Genomic DNA, 20,762 nt, shown 5'->3' on the forward strand with positions numbered 1-20,762 from the left:
CACTGAAGGAGACGACGACGTTACAGCCAAGAAAATCTGTACTTTATTAATATAGTCAGAAAGAAGCTCCGTTGTCGTGGAAACATTTGTTCCTGGTTCATGTCTTTAACGATCACATTCTATGAGGATAAAAGAACAACAACATTAAAAGCCACAATTTGTATTTTGAGTTACAGACATGTTCCTTAATGTTTGTCAAAGTAAAGACAAAGGCAACGGCAAAGTCCCCTGTTTGACCCCGCCCCCTCCCGCGCCCTCCCTCCCTTTAAAAACAAAAACAAAAAACAAAACAAAAACAACAAAAAAAACAAACAGGTCATGGGCTTTTGTCAGTATAACCCACAGTGCTTTAGCAGAAAGTAAGCGCTCATTGGTTAAATTACACAGCATGGCGTCACAATGTAAAGAGCAAAAACATGAGATAATAATGAAGTGGCGGGAGGAGGGGATGGGTCGAAGGAGAGTGAGAAAAAAAACGACAACACAAACCCACAGGAAACCCCCCCCCTCCCCCCCGAGCACACAGGTCCACAGTCTGCGGCCCGGACTCGGCCCCTCCCACTTGTGCATAGATCATGATCTTTTTAGAAACCATCTGAACTCTCTCCATCCTCCTCTGAAAACCCGCGGAACATGTAAAAAAAAAAAAAAAAATATATAATAAAACTCTCGGCTAAACAGGCAGAGAGCTGATTCAAACTGAACTTGCACAATGCTCCAGAACAAACAGGAAAAAAACAAAACAACATCTGAAAAGACAAACAAACGCATTTATGTCGACGTCTTTTGACAATCAGACTGTTCATATTCATGTAAAGCGATTTCTACTTAGATTTCACATAAAGCACACCACTTCTCCAAGTTGATTCTCAGTCTTATTTGGTAATTATGTAACTTGCTACAAACTTTAATTTCAAACAAAATGGTTCTCGATTCTGTCCAACCTCCACGCCGCTCGGGTCTTCAGTTGCTCTTTTCACATAAAGAAAAAACATAAACGTGATGGAGTTGGTAACTGGAACCCTGGCCTTCCTGAGACAAAATCCACATCTTTTATGAGTGTGCAAGATCGTAAGCAAAATGCTGCTTACACAAAGTAAAAACATTTCACAAATACAGAGATAGTCCATCGACACAAAAATTATAAATCCAAATATGACAACACTGATCAATCCCAGAGTTCTTAAGTAGCAAAAATCTTCATTTTAAGATTTTATGTCCATTTTTGATGGAAGATGAACTGTTTGTTTAGTTTTTTAAACATTGCTGTTGTATCTGTCTAAGTCCTTAAACTCTAGACAAATGAAATGCTTGTAAACGACAGGTGGCTTTAGCAGAACAAATGAAAAGATAGGCACCTCTGAAATGAGTCTGGAGCAAACTCACCTCCTGCTCTGTTATCTCCTTGAATCCCTTAACATTTTTTTCAAAGAAGTAACAGGGATTTACTAGTCTTTCTACAGCTAGCTATGGCCACAGTTCTTTTTGTTTTTAGGCTTTTAAGTTTTTTGTATTTTTTTTTTAGATATTTTTTATTCTTTATTATTTTTTTATACTTTTTATATTGAACTGGAACAAAGTGGTGCAATACTTATAATCCTTATGTTGGATTATTCCACAATAAAAGCCACTATAAGGTAGATATTTTTACATATAGAATGAAATAAAATCCGTAAGTCCTTGAGTAAACATGTACACGTGAATTGTCACGGTCCCCCCTCTGTACTTTGACTCCTTTTGAACGATTAGCTGAGCGAGGGGTAGAAGACACTCAGTGCAACATTAGATAATAACAACGTCAAGCAGAAAAGTTTGGACAAAACAAAACAAACATCCTCACAGTCACATTCACACGGCAAGCACACGGACTACTGCTTTTTTCTACTTGGTAACGTAATGAAATACATTTTTGATAGATCTAAAAGCCCCTATGTGTACCTGTCCGATTGAGACAACAAAATGAACGACTTCACATTATGTTATTGGCGCTGTATGATTCAAGTATTTGTGTTCAGTATTTTGTCTTGATATGTTTGTGATTCAACTAGGTTAAAATATGCATCAAAGCAGATGATTCAGGTTGGGCTTTTAGACGAGCTAAGAAACAAGTACTTCACATACGCAGTACAACACTTTGTACTGCGTACGGCGTCACACACAGTACAGGTCGTACTGCGTGTACTACACCACACACAGTACAGGTCGTACTGCGTGTACTACACCACACACAGTACAGGTCGTACTGCGTGTACTACACCACACACAGTACAGGTTGTACTGCGTGTACTACACCACACACAGTACAGGTTGTACTGCGTGTACTACACCAGAGTGTGCACATCCAGCTCCAGCTCAGAGAGATGCAGCTTTCATTCAATCAAGTATCGAGTTCACATCCGACCCAGAATCTTTTCGTCCACCTACTTATTTGCGGGAAAAATACATATTGCTCTTTTTCAGTTTGTATCAAAGACCTTTTGGAATAGAAACAGAACACATCAGAAGTTTGGATCCAAGAGTCTTAGAACACAGCGTAGAACAGTATGTATGTATCATTGTGTACATAGATACTGCTGACAGATGTGGAGAGGGGAGCCTCTCGGTGCTGGTGCAGCATGGGTAACCCCCGTCACGTCAGGGTTCTCCAGTTGAACAGATGCTGGGAGGTCCTCGGCTGTTGGGTCTGTCTGAGCTTGGATCAAGGCAGTTACAGAAACAGGCAATAGTGATTTTTGCTTGTGTGCTGCAGGACGCAGAGCCCCGAAAGGTAGCCGTTTTCTGTTTTCGTGTTTCTTTTTTTTCTTTTGTTTTAAGACTTTGTACCTCATGAAGTCTGAGCCTCTCCTGTAAGAAGAGTGAGGCTGATACAGTGGGCCCAAGTCATCTGGGTTTGTGGAAATGTACAGTTCAGAGGGTCCGCTTTGAGCAGGACACAAAAACAAAACAAGATAAATATAGCGTCCACAAAAAGGCACCAGCCGTCAGCGAGCTCCAGTGGATGTGGCAGCGACACTGACGACCAGAAACGTTTCAGCTAGAAGTGCAGAGCATTAACATAGTATAGATCTTTTTTTTTTTTTACACTTAGATTTTTTAAACATTTTTAAGATTTTATGTCAAACTTCATAAAAATGACGTTAAAATGCAATTTCATTTTTGGTTTTAAAAAAATATGTACCCGGGATTACCCATCATCAACTGTGCACTGTAGCAAACTGGAACCCACAAGTGAGTGTCCCCTCAAAGCATATAAACATGTCTACAGGACGGAGCGTTGGGCCCGTGTCTTTGTTCCCTCTGTCCCCGCTGTGCCCTCTGCTCAGTGTTTCAAAGCTCCTCCTCACAGGGATTGGCACATGATGGCACGTACAGGCCCCTGGTGCCGTAGGCCACAATGAGGACGTGACATTTCCTCCTGTCACCTTCCAATTACGTTTGTTCGGCGTGAGGTCTGTGTTTAAGTTGTGCACATGGCCTTTAAGAGTAAGACATCGCTCTCACAGTCAAAAGGACGATCACGGAGAGCATACTTTGTATCATCGACTCCCCTACCCTGAGATCGAGCTGGACACTAGTGCGGTCAGCGCAGAGCGGGGCAAAGGCTGACCAGAGAAATGTGGACATTGTTTCAACAGTGTTGGTGCGGCCGGTACGGGAGGGCTCAGGGATACAAGTGCTTCTCCTCAAAGGAGGGGCATGCTCCAGCCTCTAGTCTTTTGCATAGAAACAGATTGGAGGGCCTTTGGGTGCCTGATGGGGGAGAGGCTACTGGGTCTGCAGGAGGAGGAGGAGGAGGAGGAGGAGCAGGAGGAGGAGGAGCAGGAGGAGGAGGAGGTCATAACGTAGCAGCTTGGCAGCGGACACAGGGAGGGGGCAGCGGGCACAGGGGGGCAGCCTGCGGACAGGTGGAGCAGCGTGGAGCAACCAACAGCTACAACCCTGTGTGAGCCACTCTTTACACATCTCAAAACTACTACCTGGAAGTACTACAGACGCTGTCAAACACAAAGCATGAGCAGGTTCACATAAAGACAATCGATCATGGTCTGTAGTATTGTTTTGCATCAATACACAGGATGAACATACAGAGGCACCTCTGACCAAAGTGTTCTGCATATGAACAGTGAAGGGCTAGTTCAGCAGCAAATATTTTGCTTTACCACTGCATGTAGACACTGACAAAGAAATCGAAATAAAAAAAATAAAGAAAATAAACCATCATAGAAATTACACTGGCAAAAATTCCAGAAATATGACTATTACATGATCCAGCTAAAGTGATCTTTGTGTCACAGGACTGAGGCGGCGGGGAGGGGCCGTCCACAGACGGTGCCACGTTTAGGCCGAGCTGTTGTTTTCTTGCCAAACTGAAGAGGATTCCGTGAGCAGCCCGGACCACAGCAGAGAGGCACTCGTGGACCGACCCGCTCCCCACAACCTCCGACGCACGCACTGACCACTGGCGGCCAGCGGGGTCTGAAACAGCTAATGTTGCAAGTCTAGTGCCTCCAAACTAATCAAGGCTTAACATTTGGAGTAACAGTGATATTCACTTCGATATTGTTCAAAAGAGGAAAAACACCACACTGCAGGCGTTTCCCCCGAAAGTTCAAAAGGTACATTTCAGTTTCTCGTGGCCTGCTACCAGAGGACCAACGCCTTACACAACGCCGCCGTCAAATACATACAGTACACGAGAGCAGCTGGTTTTTTTCATTTGTTTTTTTTAAGTTTTTTTTTTTTTTTGGCTGCTCCTTTTTGATTTACTGGATTGCAGTTGAAGCAGTTTGCTCTTCATAAGTGCTATGATAAAACCCTTTGAATTTATAGAAGTCATTACTTTCTGTTTGTACAGTACCAAACTCAAGGAACACTCGTAGGTCTACTGCATTAGGAGAAACCCCTCTTATTTGGTATTGTGCCAGGGAGCCAGAACCGGCCAATCCCAGGAGGATTCAGTCTGTGTTGGGCGTGGCTGCGGCGTGCACAGAGGAAGCGTCTCACTTCTCAGTTTTAAGCATGCTCAGTTCAACAGCTGCACTTTCCTCTATGCAAGCTCGTCCCAACAGTTCATAGGAATTGGCGGCCAGGATAAGTCCGAGTTTTTAAAAAGAGAAGTTCCAAAGTCTTTTGTTGCTGCACCAAAACAAGTAAAAAAAAAAGGATAAATAAAAGAAATAAAACGCCGGTGGTTGAGGACGGACGGAAGAAGAAGAAGAAGAAGAAGAAGTCTATGGCATATTGCACAATGATACTGTCTGTAAAGTTCAAATTGGATTGCGTCCTCCACACATGGCAGACCGAGCAAACTGCTGGACTTCTTATTAACAACGAATACAAAATTTTAACGTAAGCACCAGCTCGTGGACTGGTCTCCTTGAAGTACGTGGATTTGTTCATGATTCAGTGCCACTGGACAAACACATCCGTGAGCTTATACGTGTGTGGGGACTTTCCACAGACAGGGTTGACCTACAAAAAAAAAAAAAACAAACACTAAGGAGATGAAGGAGTAAAAGAAGGTTGACGCTGATGATTGGTTGGACCAGACGCTCGGGTCAGGCCTCCATACTGACCGGTGGCTTGCGTGGGCCAGCAGTTGTGTCCTGTACCACTTTCTGGCTCAGAGGTGAAAACTGTGCAAGATTTTAGCAATTTCCTCAGTTACAAAAACAAAATACCAACAAATAAAGGCGGCTTGGGAAGAACCTGGGCCATAGAGCACTTAAGGCTAATATTAGTGCTGAGAAACAAACAAGAACATTGCTAGTAAAGGTCTTTGAACCACATGGACTTTGGCCATGGACATGCTGGGAATGGTCGTTTTAAGTCTTCTTTTGGGATGATTTCTTTTCCGGGGCAAAGGAAAGTCTCAGATGGCAGCTTTGATTGCTTCTCCTAGAACACTTCACACAGAATGTTGTATACTTATGGAAAAAAAAACAAATACACAGCCTCCTCTGTGTACACGTTTCAGTTTGCTTCAAAAGGAAAAAGAAGAAGAAATATTTTCTTCTCAAAAACAACAAAAGGTAAAACAAAAGAACTGGAGGCTCGTTGTCTGTGTGATGAGGACCCCAGTCTCCTGATTTACAATTCACAGTTCGACATAGTTCAAAACAGTGATACTGATTATCGCCACATGATTTGCTTGGATTTAGCTCCTGTTCCTTCTGAATTGGTTTGTCGCCTGCTCTGCACCGGTCGCTTCATGTGACGGTGGCAGGAGGCTGTAGGTGTTTGGGTGTTGCATGGTTCTACATCGACTCTCCGCTCAGCAGGTCTCCAGGCAGCAGCGTGTTGATGGGGGTGGGGCTGCCGATGACGTGCGTGTCCTCTCCGCTCGGAGGCCCCCACAGACTGGAGTACTGTGGAACGCTCCCCCACAGCAGCTCGCCGCTGCCCCCGCTGGTCTTGGCCCCTCCGCTGCCTCCCGCTCCGCCGCCGCCGCTGCTCCACTGACCAATAGTGTGAGACTGCGTGGCTCCGCCCATCCGGTTTTGATTGGTTCCCTGGTTAGCCTGCCAGCTAGTGGTGTTGGACCCTAGTGACTGGCCTTGTGCAAAGAAGCGGGTCACCTCCTCTTCACCAGCAAACTCTGCCAGAATGGTGGTGTTTCCAAGCACACACCTAAGACCGGACAAAAAGACACATTTAAATGAAGATGAAACTCGTGATGAAGGTTTGTTATTTGCTGTTATGTTTCTCCTGATGATGTGCTCCTCGTCTTAATGATGTGGCCCTGCTCCTGCTCAAGTTACTTCAAACATTTACACTTTGTTTTGTTATAAAAGTGATCATAAAGTAAGTTATCACTTAGATTATTGATCTGAACGCAAAATAACTGTTTTTTATGTTTAAGCCATTGTCCAAATGTGACATGGGACAAACATTATGAACTGGGTCATCAGATTCATCTGTTTTTTCCTGTTTCTATGACAACCACAGTTTGTGGCTTGTTTGTGCAGTATTTTCCCAAAGTGACTCTACACCAGTATCTGTGTGTGTTTGCATATGAAGGTGTATTTAGAGTTTAGATATTTCCAATCTAAGGGCAGGTTAAACGTTCAGTGACTCCAGCTTACATGTGCAGAGACTTCTGGGCCTTGGCGGCCTCGTCCTTGGAGCTGTAGCGGACCACGGCATTGCCCTGGGTCAGATTGAGGTGGAATGTGATCAGGGGGCCGTGCTGCATGCACAGAGTCCGCAGAGTGGAACCATCGATCTAAAACACAGGCAACAGTTAAACACACACCTCTAATGTAGAAACACAGAGGTGTTTTCATGGCACTGGGGGCACATACTTGTGGAGTGAGGTTCCTCAGAACCAGCCAGCTGCTGGTCCTGTTGGTGCTGTCCGTGCTCCAAGTCGTTCCCTCTGTGAGACGCACAGTTTAACAATGAAATAAATATGTGACTCAGACAAACATTTTATCAATGGAGTATAGATGTACATCAGTCATACATACAGAACTGTTTCTTGAATTCATAAACCTCATAATGTCAGTTTAACACTCTGACACAATATGCATCACATCCAAATGCAACACCAAACCATCCAACTCATAACGTGAGAATCAGCAGCTACGAGTGAGAGGAAAGTGCAGACAGAGTGTGGCACGTCTAGAGAAAACTCTGTAAATCCAGACTCCAAACGGTTCTTTTTATCTGAGCATGTGACTGAAAAGGTTTGACTCTGCCTCTTCTCTTTTAATGTTCATTTTATGATTATTTATGGTTTGATTTGTTGTATTTGATTGTAATGTTTTTCTTATTCTGTAAAGCACTTTGAATTACTTTGTGTACAAATTGTGCTGTACAAATAAACTTGTTTATTTTAAATCAATGGAAACTGACTTTATAAAAATAAGTGTCATAAGTTAAAGGATCCACTGAGATGGACTCACCAGAGGAGTAGGAGCCACTCCAGCCCTGGGCCAGTCCCAGGGAGGTGCCGCCCCAGGTGGAGGCGGGCTTAGTGTTGGTGAGGCCGGGCGGGGGGCGGGAGGGGGCGGTGCTGTTCCGTGGCCCTGGGGGAACTTTCCACAGCTCATGGGACAGAGAGCCTTGGCTTTGGGAGATGGGCCCTGGAGACCAAGTGGACTTCATGTCAGAGTGTTTTCCTTTACATGACAAAAAGAACAGATGAGATGAAATGATGAACAGCAGGAAACAGATGGAAGGTCATGAAGGTCAAACCAACAAAAACACATCTATACTGTAGGTGTGTTTAAATCTGAACAAAACAAAGGAGGGTTTTGTACGGTGGATAAAAGCAAAGTGACAGGTGCACAGTCTCACACAGGAAACAAACTGGGTCATGAACTACAGAGGGTGTGGTCAAAGTGAAACTACTGTAGGTGAGGACACCGCTCCAGGAAAACGTCGGGTTAAAGTTAAGGTTTAAGAGAAACACAAGTCTGTGATAATATCATATCAAGACTTCTGTGTGGGGAACTCTGCAGGTCTACACAACAACAGGGCACTTTAGTGGTGTACCTGCGCTGTCTCCACCAGGGGGCGACAGACTGAAAGAGTTAAAGCTACTGACAGGCCAGTCAGAGCTGGAGGAGCCATTCTCAAGTGGAGAAGCTGGGGATGTGACTATGTAGTGACAGTAATGGGGCACCGTAAAGAGAAAAAATTATGATTTCATAAACAGACTGATTTGGTTACATGCAACATGCCGGACTGTTTTGTATTCGTACCCCCATTCCTGTCCCGTAAAAGGTATCGATTGACGTCGTGAATGTTAGTGTTGATGGTGGGACCAGTTGAGACGCTGCCGGGGGTCATGTTGGGGTCATTCTCAGGGTCAATGTTCTGAAGGCCCTTCCATGGCACGCCAGGGCAGAACTCTGGAAAATAAAAACACACGTTATACAATAAAAACTGAATAAAATGTGACTAAACAAGAGGATAAAAAACAGTCATCTGTGAGACAAGTGGAGCGAAGCCACTGAGGCTGTGACTTTAGGAGAAGCCAACACAGCGACAGCAACAAACAAAGACAAGCAGCTAACACAAAGATGAAACATGTAATGAACAAAACAAACACTATTTGATGATTTGAGTTGATGTCCAATTTAAAGAAAGTAGTTCACACATGTGAGTAAGACCAACGCAGTCAGAACTGAACTTTAAGAGCCATGTTCTCACCTGGAGGCCAGTTAATGTTGTTGCCATTAGAAATCTTTTCATTGGGGCTCTTGCCTTGGCCCCAGCTGTCCGGAGTGACCAGGGGGCTGGAGGAAGCCTCAGACGAGGACATTAGGTTATAAGGGCTGTAGGAGTCCTCCAGCTGAGGGGCCTTCCCAGGAGGGCCCAGACTAGAGGCAGCAGTTATGGCACCTTCAACAAAATATCAAAATAAGATTAATAAGAAAAACTGGTTCTACATTTAGTACTTTCATTTTGTTCTTTACTCATGTTGGCTCTGCAATACTTGTGTCCTTTCTCTTAAAAATATACTAATCCACACTCCCACTTCAACATGTCTCATGATCTCACCATGTTTATTGAGGTTGCTGTCCATGTTAGTGGCATTGCTGGATAAGTTATCCATGGCATTGGAGTGTGTCCACTGGGACAAACGGGACTGAGGCTGAGGGGGCTCCTTCAGGGACAGGCCCCCCACCTCCATGCAGTTTACATTCATGTTCGGATTCAGTCCAGCTGCACAGAAACGGTAAGAAACAAAGGGAAAAAGAGAAGTTTAAAGGATGTATCGAAAGTGAGGTACAACGTTTAAGTCATTCAGAAGAACTAAAACAGTGACTCCCACGCTCCCCCACTTACTGAGAGGATAGGAGTTGTAGGCGTTGGGAGAAGACGGAGGCTCTTTGGTGTGCAGTGTGTCGGCGAGGCCGGGGGCCTGGTGGGAGCCAGAGAAAGGGTCCAGGGATGATTTGCTGGGGCCTCCAGGAGGACCTGGGGGGTGCAGGCCGGCAGAGGAGGAAGAGTTGGAGGAGTGAGAAGGAAGTTGCTGCTGCTTCATCAGCAGCGCCTGGTACAGCTGACGCTGGTGCTGCTGGATCTGCTGCTGCATGTTGGTGATTGTACGTGCAACCTGCAACAGAAGAAGAAACAGAGTCTGTTATTCAGCAGATTCTTAGAAAAACATATTAATGACAAAAAGACAAACTGAAACTGTTTTAAAGGTACTCCTAAATGATCGGATGAAAACAGCACAGTTTTAGATGCCAGTTCTGTTGTTAACACGGTCACATAAAAGCACCGGTCTAACGTTTTCACTGCACGAGCCGTGAGTGAGTTTAACTGATGATGGAAATATGTTATTACCGTGAATGGTCACATCTATATAGTGCTTCAACCTTTAAGTCACTCAAACCACTCTCCCACTCACACACTAACACACAGACACATACATACACACATACACACAGACACATACAAACAGACAGACAGACACATACACACAGACACACATACAAACAGACAGACAGACACATACACACATACACACAGACAGACAGACACATACAGACAGACACATACACACATACACATACACACACACACTAGTGTACGCAGTGCCGCCCCCTGTACGGGACAGGCATCGTTGACTCTCACAAAATCACAAACAGTTGCTGGTGCACACTCACTTGCTGCTCTTGTTGTCTAATGGGGCCAGAAACATTGCGTTGTGCCTGCATCATCTGCTGCTGGATTTGTAAACGCTGGTATGCCTGATACGAGAGAACACATTTCACAGGGTCAGATAAAATCAGGTGAATAACTCAGCTGATTTCATACGTTACTCTCTGCATAAACACATTTGCTCACCATTTGGAGTTGCTGAAGTTGGTATAGCAGAGTCATTTGTTGAGGATTTATTGGTGAGGTTAAAAGTGCAGGATTCAGACCAATGTTTTTTGCTGCAAACTGCAAGAGCTGTGCTTGGACCTAGAGGGAAAATGAGTCGGCAACACGAAGAAAAGTTTCAGCAAAATGTGAGTCAAATGTCCCAGTCCTTCTGGCGAGGTAATGTAAAGAACGACGACCGTGTAAATACAAACAAAGTGTATGAGTAAGTATATGATTCTGACTCCAGGCGACTTTTCTCAATGATCCAAGCCCCTAATGGTGGAGCTTTTCTTTTGTGTCGTATGTGTGTGTGTGTATGTGTGTGTCTGTATGTGTGTGTGTGTAGGGGTGTGTCTGTAGGGGTGTGTGTCTGTATGTGTGTGTCTGATGTGTGTGCCTGTGTGTGTCTGAGGCGTGCGTAGGGGTGTGTCTGTGTGTGCGTCTGAGGCGTGTGTGTGTCTGAGGCGTGTGTGTGTGTGAGGCGTGCGTACCTGAGGGGAGAGAAACTGAGGCACTTGAGCACGTAGACTCTGGGAGGAGCTGAGCGGTGGCACTGTTGGCTGTGGAGGCTGCTGCTGCATGGCCCGGGTTTGTGCTGCTCCACTGCTGCCAAACATTCCACTCGGTATCTGAAATGTTTAACAAACGCTCAACACGACTCATTTCTATAGTGATAAATATATTGAACTGAAATGAAACTTGACTAAAAGTCCTAAGTGTACTTCAATTTGTAGCACCGCTTTGGTACGGGGCAGGTCTGGACTCTTTTTTCTTTATTTTTTCTATTTTCTACATTTTATAAACTTACAGGAGACATCAAACATATGAAGTAAGATATATGGAATTACCTAGTACATTTTTTTAATAATTTATATTCAAATCCTCAGAGTATTCACCCTTTGAATGCAATGGTATGTTCAAACGTTTTGGCAAACTTTTTACTACTTTCTACATTTTAGACACGTACGAGAGACATAATATGAAGTAAGATATACAGAGTTATGTAGCAAAGAAAAAAGTTAAATAACTCTACTAAATATTTTTTAACAAAGCTAAGAGTGGATACTTTGAGGATTTGAATAGAAAATAAAAAAAACATAATTGCATATATATTGTTTCATATATTTGATGACTTGTGTATGTATATAAAATGTAGAAATGAGTAAAAATAAAGAAAAAAAACATTGAATAAGAGGTTCCAAACTTGTGCCTGTATATCCATTTCCTTGGCTGTAGGTGCATCTGGGGTTGATACTTCATATAATATATTGTACCAAAGTATTTTCAGAGGGTACTTGAGCCAGAGTGAAACAAATAATCAAAAAAAGACCTTAACCTGCTTGTAGGAGGCAGGTGGCAGATTTATATAGATGTTCTTACTTTCCAATGTAAAAATCATTGTCCTTCCAATGACAAACGTATGAGCAGTGTTATCCTCCTCGTACCTGTCTGTTGTTCAAGTTTTGCATTGCCAGCCCCGGGCCGCCCTGTCCCAGACCCTGCCCTGGAAGGCTACTGTTGGCCAGAGGGAGCTTCAGGCCAGGGGAAGGCAGAAATGGTGATGAAGGAGAATCATCGGACAGAACACCATCCTACAAAGGTAAACAGGTTAGAAACTGTTTGCACCCATCTGTCTGTTTTAATTTAGTACAGTCACCTTGTCGAGAAAGGTAGTGCGATCGGAGGGGTCTTTGGAGAGTATAGAGGGACGGCACAGCAGGGGTTTGTTCATGCCGTTACTGTAATCGGACAGGCCCATGCCTCTCTTATCCAGGTCGGTCTTTTTCTCCAAAAGGGCACCTGCGAAAGAAGGAAACATTATCCGGGGTTCCATAGCAAATTAAAAAGGTAAAAAAACAAACACAGCAGAGACGTACTCATCGCCTGGTCAAGGTTCATGTTGTTGCTTTTTAATGCCTCTTCAGCAGGATCTCTCTGGAATTACAACATACACATGAGTTTATTTTCTAATCAAACAATACTCTGTGTAAACATGTTCAGTTTCTGTACCGGAAAGCCCATGTCAGTCAGCTGTTTGATCAGACGATTCATGATCCAAGCTTCATCTGGCTTGTTAGCCATCTTGCCCTAAAATAATTGCAATAAAGGTTTAATTTATAATTCTGTGAGTATTTTTCCTCTAGTATCAAACAGAGATGTTCTTCTGACCTTGTTTGGACCCTTTTTGCCCCAAGAGTTGCAAGAAGAATTGCTCTCCTGGGATGTAGGACTGTTCCACATGTCCCCATCCTCTGTGTCCCATTGGCTGGTTGACATATTCATCTCCTCTCCTCCATTTCCCCAGCCATCTTGCATAGGTTTAGGGCCTGAGAGAAAAAAAAACAAAACAATACTAAAAGTTATTAATTAGTCATAAACATTGTCAGAATTCATTCTATCAAAGGTTAGAACTTGTTAGTAACACCTTAGTTTAGTTCCTTTTCTCACCACTTGGTGTCACTGTTGCTATTCGATAAAGTGGAGCTTTTTCTGAAAATCTGTTTCCATACATTTTAAATTCTTCTCTTCTCACATTTGTCATTTGACGTGAGTAAAGTGAGTATTTCTCACCCCTCTATTATAAGCATCATAAAGTATGAAGATATGTCCATTTAAGCATTACCTGATTTGCAGGGGGCAGAACCAGGGGGCCCGTTGGCCCTGCCATAGGACTCATGTCCACCATCTCCCCACCCTCCGACTCCTCCTGGTGGCTTCCCCCAAGCAGAGGTGCCATTGTCCACGGCAGAAGTGGGAGCTGCCGGCTCCCCCCAGGCAGGCTCTGACTTGGGCTGAACATTAGGAATCTCTCCCCATCCTGAGGCAAACACAAAACAAAAAGGACAAAATGCATTAATCAAATAAGGTTCATATTTGTGTTGTTATGCTTCATATGGGCCGTTTGCATCAGTGCTGCACTGAACAACAATACAAAAGGGCAAAACGCTGGTGAAATATAAAGCCTAAATTAACCAAATACTGATATACTTAAAAAATTCAAAACATTACCTGGGTTGGAGATAGGTGGTCTTTGGGGGCCCGCTCCTGGATGAGAGGCCCCGTTGTTGGGCGAGCCGTTGTTTCCATGGTGCTGGAGGTGAGTTGGGGGCGGGCCGTGATGAGGGTGATGGTGCATGTGGTGACTGTGGTGGTGGCTGCTGTTCCCCACAGGGTGGTTGTTGTTGTTGTTATTGGGTAAAATTATTCCACCATTCTTATTGGGCGGTGGTCCACTGTTTCCGGAGTTACCAGTGGGATTGTTGCGATCCCACATGTTGACAGACTTGTTGTACGTGTTTGGATCACCCCACGTGGATGTTCCATCATCAATCTCCATCTTCCTTCGAATGGAGGGAGGAGAAGGCTCTTCCCAGCCAGTTGGCTCCATGCCCTGATCCACTTTATTGGCATTACCCCAGTTAGAGTTGTTCTGCTTCACAGAACTGGGACCACCCCAGGAACCAATGCTACCACCTCCTCCACTGCCTGTGCTGCTACTGCTGCTCTCCTGAGGTTTGGAGGAGCCCCAGCCTCCCTGAACTGGGCCATTGGTACGTGACGTATCGCCCCAACTATTATTCACTGCTGGAGCTTGTTTGCCCCAGCTACCACCTCGATTTCCTGCTCGAGGACTCTCCTTCCACCCAGAACCTCCCCCATTGCCACCCTCTCCCTCCCACATGCTACTGGAGTTCCCATTGTTCTTGCCCTCTGGCTCTCCCCATTCCCCTGTGCTGGAGCCATTCAAGCTCCCGTTACCATTTCCCCATCCATGGCCGCCTGAGGAACCCTCAGTCCAAGTAGTAGGCTGACTTTTTGTCATACCGTCATCCCAACTGGGTGACTTGTCCTCAGACCCCCAAGAGGTAGAGCCTCCACTTTTAGGACCACTGGCCGGCATAGGTTCTCCCCATCCACTGGTGGTGCCATTTTGGGCTTTGGACTGGGGAGGATCAGTCCACTCTGATCCACTCTGCATTGGCTGAGGACCTCCCCAGTTTGAAGATACTGACACATCACTGTCGTTCTTTCCTCCGGACCCTGGCCTCGGACCAGGCCCCATGTTGGTGATTACATTTCCGCCACATGTGGGAGAGTTTGCATGATTAGAGCCAGAGCTGCCTAAGGTTTCTGAACTGCTGCAGCTTTTTGAATCATCGGAGCTGGCCTCTTCCATCTCCCACACAGTGTGCTGTCGAATGGGGGTCTGTCCCCAGCCAGTATTACTCAAAACCCGAGGGTCCAGATCTTGCCTTGGAAGTACAGGAGCAATTTCCATGCTGTAGGACCTATCTCTGCAGCGAGATCGCCCCTCACTACTGTCTCCACTGCCCTCACTGGCTGGAGCCGTGCCCGGCTGCTGGCCCCATGAGCTCAGCGGCTGCTCTTGGCCTGAGCCTGAACTTCCAGCATCAATGGAGTCCCAGGCTTTGGGTGCATCTCCTCCAGAGGACTTTCCCCAGTCCCCCCATCCACTGCCTCCGTTACTCCCTGTCCCACTGCCTTGACGGCCCCAGGCAGAGAGGGCTCCGGATGAGCTGGAGTCCCAGCCAGAGTCTTTGGGGGAGTCAGCTGCCTTAGTGTCCCCACTTCCCCATACTGAGCTGCCTGTTGTGTCCCCATTGAGCTGAGATGATTCTGTGGGAGACTGGCCTCCCCACCCGGTCATCCCGTGGATAGGGCTCATTGGCTCCTGAGATTGCTGTTGTTGCTTAGTATGGTTTGGTCCGTCAGAATTAAGGTTTGCAGGTTCCATATTAAAAGACAAGCAGGTGTTGGTTGTAGGGTGCTGCTGATCCATTTCTTTAGCACTCATCATGCCAGCCCACCCTCCACCATTTACATCAGGTCCCCCGATATTTGCATTGCTCTTGATACCTGGTGTAAGAGATGAAGAGTTAGACAGCCCGCTGGGGCCGTTAGTGCCGCTGCCCTCATGACCCAGAACAGGCCAGGCTGAGGGGTTGGCGTTAGGATTGAGGTTTAAATTAAAATTGGAGGAGCCCCAGTTATTGGGCGCTCCCATTCGACCACCATTCATAGCATCCGGTTTTCCCTCTGAGCCCCATCCTCTGCTCCCGCTTAAGGTGCTGGCAGACCCAGGTCCGGTCATCATGTTATTGTTTGATTTCAGAGAGGGGTAGTGGGCCTGCTGGCCTGCGGCACCTGTGGCCATACTCAGGAAACTACTGCACTCTGTGGTAGAGCCGGCACTGGTGTCGTGGTCAGAACTAGCTGAGCCCAAGGGGCATTCTGCTGCAGAAGGGTGACTAGGGTCACTACTGCCTCTGATTGAAGGCCAAGAGACTGTGTCACTCGCGTCGATAATCACTTTGTCCCAGGTGTTGGCACTGAAGGAGCTGTCAACATGTGAAGAAGCTCCCCAATGAGACGTCTCATGCTGGGTCCCCACGCCGCTCGGTGGGGTATCTGTAGGAAAAGAATACATTTGATGACAACTATAAATAGATAAAATATAAGCTATTGAATAGAAGGGGTGGGTGGCAACTGGTTACACTACAGAACAGTTTCTGTTCAATTTTATGAACATTTTGATCTTCTTGGTTGGTTAATAATGATTATGGGATTTGGCAGGATGAGACGGTCACACGTGGTGCATCTCATAATCCAGCTCATAATCACAGCACACGGCCGAGCATGAGCCATATCACATCCACATCTCCTCCAGTCTGTGTTACAGTCAGTATTACTTTTTAGCCACGTTTTCACACAACCCTTATTACTAATTTACCAACTTTGTGTTTGCCTCCCTTCTCTTACAGCCCATTTACAGCCCCACCATTTCCCTCACACTTAAATTCCTGGCTCTCTCCCTCTTGCTCTCCTCTAACCCCCGGTGGTGAAAGGCCCATCCGTCTCCATCGTGGCTTCACTGGCTCAGGCTGTGAAGGGAAGCCCAAGTGGAACGCCGCTCATTTATTGGAATGAAACCAGGACGACTCCTCATCCATCACTCCCTACGCTCTGCTGACCCTACTCCTTCCAACGAACAGCGTAATAAAATACATAACAAACCCCGTTCTGCTTGTGTTAGTTGGACGTTCCATACCTACATACAGTATACACTTGTACCTGAGCCTGTGAATGTGTAATACTTCAAACTCCAGTCCCATCGACAGTGTCATCCACCAACACTGGCATATATAATGAAATCTATGCAAAGATGCTATTTTCTATTCTAGTTTTAGAAACCTTCAGACGCATTGGGCCAAGATAAACAGGTCACACTCCTAAATATGCAGGATTTATGAGTTAAACATGTACGAATGAAACAAAACACAACTCCAGGCCTGTTTGTGATCAGAAAATAGTGTAATATGACCCCTTTAAAACACATACATAGTCATTTTAATCTACCATCTGTGCTCTTTTTCTTATGGTCACTAATGGGTGATGGGCCGTCTAATCTTTGCAACCAAATGCTCGAATGAAGATGGATTTAAACCTAAAAACAGATCTCTTAAAGAACATGAGCAGCCAGCCAGGCATTTTATTAAACACAAAGCCCTTCTGAGTGTGATCTAATAATAGGCGATATATACTGTAGAGGTGTAATCAATCAGGCGGAGGCAGCTAATCAATGATCTTATTAATGCGAGTGGGCGAGAGAGGGGAGGCCATCGATCCAGCATGCAAACATCCAACCCGCTCGGCCGCTCTCCTGTAATGGGATTGAAAAACAATACCAATTTTTACTGCCTTTTTGTTTTGTTTTTTTCACTTTGCAGATCAACTAAGCTCTAAAAACAAATACAGTAGAAGCACAATTTTATCTCAAATGTTTGCTAAAACATTTGGCTGGTTGAGTAACTCATCTAGAAACATCTGAAAATGATTACGTGTGTGCAGTAGGTGATGAATAGACGGAACGAAATAAACATGAAGCCAGATTTGTTTTTAAGGACACATACAGAGAGGAGTGGATATGTAGCTTTAAGATACTACTTAGCATGCCACAGAAAGAGTCTCTCTCGGTGCAATTTTTGCCACAACACACTTATCTCCGGTCCCCAGGCGGCCTTATCACACAGGGTCGTCAGGCTGATGGCACACGCACCAATACACAGTCTACTTCTCTTTGTAATAGGCTGCTCAGAGTAAATGGAACCACAAAAGCTCTCAGAAAGTATATATGGTGTCATGCCAATTGTTTTTTATAAGACGCTGGTAAAAAACAACAAAAACAACCTCTACATGTTTAGTTTTACTTTTTTTTTACATTTTTTTTTTACATTACAAGGCACTCAACACATTTTACATCAAGGAACAAGTCACCCATTCACGCACACATTCATACACCAGTGCACACAGACACCGACCCCTTAAACCAATGATGTTTACGTCGAGCGCGGGATTCGACCTGCCAACCTTCAGATCGGTGGACAAACGCTCTACCAACTGAGCCGCTGTCACCTCGGTAGTTTGCTTAAGCGCACCTACCGCCATATAAGCAGAGGGCAAAGGTTTCAAAGCAATAGTTAAAATAAAGAACACTAACTTGAAGCATCCCTTACTGCATAAAGGTGCCTGTGCTAAAGGACAACTGAGGATGGGCATGAGCTCCTAATTATTAGAGTAGCTGCCATCACAGGAGTGGGCAAGTTGCCAAGAATGAAATGGCTCCCCTCCCCTTTGAATCAGATGAAAGGCAGAGAGAGGGAGAGGGCATTCGGGAGGGAGGGCGGAGGGAGGAGGGGCAGTCTGAGGGGGTTGGGCTGGCATTTACAATGACAAGTGACACACAAGGAGAGTCATGTCATCAAAAAAAGAAAGCCAATCTATGAGCTCCGTGTATACCCCCCCCGAGCCATTTTTATTTATATGCACGCTCCAAATTATAGCCTCGCTGTTGATTTTGGAAGGGACCATTACGCTTATTTGGATCAAAAGCAGCGTGCACTTGTTTTTCTTCAAAGGAGGAAAAAAAAAAAAGAAGGTAGATCAGCCACGAGAGGGTTTAAAAGCTCGTTGTCCGTGACTGTTTACCTGGGCGCACACAGGGATAGAGGAGGGAGACTGGAGTGTGGCGTGTCCCCTGGTTTCTCTGAAAAAGCCTGGATTAATGAAGCCACTGGGGGCCCCTCTCAGCTCTCGGTGAGGAGCACATGGGGCCGTCCTCACCTCTCCTGCTTCATTAAGGCCACAGAGAAGTCATTATATGGTGATTTTCAAACATACAAATGTCCGTGCCTTAAGTGGTCGTTAGTTCTACATCTTAAAGCGTGAAAGATTTTACCTACAGAAAAGATGGCTAAACGCTGTAATTCCTGCCCAGGGCAACATTCACTTTTATTACAAGAGAATCTAGAAGAATATTAACTGCTCATATGTTCAAGCAGTTGTGGTGATGGTTTTCAAGAACGTTATGGATAATAAGACTGAAAAAATCCTTCAGTGTGAGGGTAAAAACAATATTCAACGATATTCAAGTTCAAGGTAAACGTTTAGTGATGATTTTGACTCTTACAATGTCACAATGGCACAGATTCCATTGAAAACTGAAAATATACTCCATGTTTTTTTAATGTTGTTTCATTTCTAGCACATTAAATTACACAGGTAGAGCTAGAATGAAAAAAAAAAAAGATAAATTGTCCCGTTTTTATATATCGCTAATCCAACACTCACCCATTCACACGCACATTCATACACACATTCATAAACCAGAGTTTCGCCCAAGGACACAATGCCAGAATTCATCTGTGGGAGCGGGATCCAAACCGGCAACCTTCTGATCAGTGGACAAACATGCAACCGACTGAGCTACTGTCGCGCTTTATAAAAACTAAGATATTTGTCAAGACATAATTCACGTGTTTATCAAAAGCATGAAAAAAAAGGGGGTTATGTAGCTGCTGTCTGGCTGAATCCGTCTGGGTGACTGGCAAGCAGCTGTTGGGCTGAAGTTCCCACACTCTTAAGGGACCCCCACCACAGCACCTGCTCTGGGAGTCAGTCTGGACGCCTGCTGCTGCAGACTTTCTAATGGCCTCCGTCAGCTGGAGGGACGGGGGCTGAAGCAGAGGAGTGTCTGCATTAGGGACAATTGTGTCAGAGCAAAAGTAGGAGTGGTGCCTCTTAAATCCTTAGAAGGTTTCCAATAGTTCATAACCAAGTCAGGAAATGTATTCAAATAAACTATGAACCAGTTGACCTCGGCTCCACAAAACTAGATTTGTGGCTCTATTATTATGTCCACCCCAGTCTCAGTCGTTCATGGCCTTAGACCCACAGTCAGTCAAATAAGGGAAAGTTAAAAAACCTGCAGCATGAGAAGCATTATTCCAAATAGCAACAAGCCAACAACAACCTACGGCTTACTCATAAACAACTGAATGCGTTTACATATTAAACGTTTCAACTTTGTCTGTTAAATTGGAGCCAGCCACTTGGACCCAGATCAGAGGGGACACAACTAGGTCACAGTGTTTCTCCTGTGCTGCCTCGCCATCATGGGACATGTGCTTTATATTTGCACAAGTACAAATGTAAGAATGAGTTACTGAGCGAGTAGTGACAGAGGCAACTGCCTGGGGCACAGCAACCTCAACAGGGAGGTGGGAGGTTGTCCTTAAAAAGAGTTCATGTTTCATTTAAAGTTATGGGAAAGTTGCAGGAAAAGGAAAAGAGAAAAAATTAACAATGATACAACCAGTATGTTAGGGCAGTGGGTTTAAACACTGTCCATGTTCTGAATTATTTATGTCAAAGTAATAGTAAATGCAGGGTCACCAGCTTGGGGCTATTAGCCGATCAGACGGGAACAAACCGTCTGCAGATAGGAGACCCTGGGGACAGGCCAAGGAGAGAGGGAGGAGCTTATGCTTTGCCACAGGCTATAATGTACTGAGAAGCCTCTGGGAAATACCGGGCAAAGCAAAGGCCAAAAAGGACAACCACTGCTGAGACTGGAC

At 45.1% G+C, this 20,762-nt stretch overlaps 1 protein-coding gene across 2 annotated transcripts in view; it reads right to left on the bottom strand.

The window, feature by feature from the left end:
- Nucleotides 1–300: 300 nt before the first annotated feature.
- Nucleotides 301–20,762, bottom strand: part of LOC117375247 (trinucleotide repeat-containing gene 6C protein-like) — a 34,288-nt gene continuing 13,826 nt past the window's right edge. Inside the window, exons 3-20 of one of the 2 annotated variants that reach the window (XM_033971537.2) lie at nucleotides 13,837–16,257; nucleotides 13,451–13,645; nucleotides 12,997–13,154; nucleotides 12,838–12,915; nucleotides 12,705–12,762; nucleotides 12,485–12,627; nucleotides 12,273–12,419; nucleotides 11,319–11,456; nucleotides 10,807–10,926; nucleotides 10,626–10,709; nucleotides 9,799–10,069; nucleotides 9,511–9,675; nucleotides 9,160–9,351; nucleotides 8,709–8,858; nucleotides 7,908–8,087; nucleotides 7,305–7,378; nucleotides 7,086–7,225; nucleotides 301–6,630 (exon numbers count right to left, since the gene is read on the bottom strand). In XM_033971537.2, coding sequence (XP_033827428.1) covers nucleotides 6,258–6,630; nucleotides 7,086–7,225; nucleotides 7,305–7,378; nucleotides 7,908–8,087; nucleotides 8,709–8,858; nucleotides 9,160–9,351; nucleotides 9,511–9,675; nucleotides 9,799–10,069; nucleotides 10,626–10,709; nucleotides 10,807–10,926; nucleotides 11,319–11,456; nucleotides 12,273–12,419; nucleotides 12,485–12,627; nucleotides 12,705–12,762; nucleotides 12,838–12,915; nucleotides 12,997–13,154; nucleotides 13,451–13,645; nucleotides 13,837–16,003 — 4,833 coding nt within the window. In that variant the 5' untranslated portion in view covers nucleotides 16,004–16,257 and the 3' untranslated portion in view covers nucleotides 301–6,257. Of the gene's footprint in view, nucleotides 6,631–7,085; nucleotides 7,226–7,304; nucleotides 7,379–7,907; nucleotides 8,124–8,708; nucleotides 8,859–9,159; nucleotides 9,352–9,510; nucleotides 9,676–9,798; nucleotides 10,070–10,625; nucleotides 10,710–10,806; nucleotides 10,927–11,318; nucleotides 11,457–12,272; nucleotides 12,420–12,484; nucleotides 12,628–12,704; nucleotides 12,763–12,837; nucleotides 12,916–12,996; nucleotides 13,155–13,450; nucleotides 13,646–13,836; nucleotides 16,258–20,762 lie in introns of both variants that reach the window. The other variant, XM_033971529.2, reaches the window with a different exon arrangement.

Source organism: Periophthalmus magnuspinnatus, chromosome 1, assembly GCF_009829125.3.
Source record: "Periophthalmus magnuspinnatus isolate fPerMag1 chromosome 1, fPerMag1.2.pri, whole genome shotgun sequence".
Taxonomy (NCBI): domain Eukaryota; kingdom Metazoa; phylum Chordata; class Actinopteri; order Gobiiformes; family Gobiidae; genus Periophthalmus; species Periophthalmus magnuspinnatus.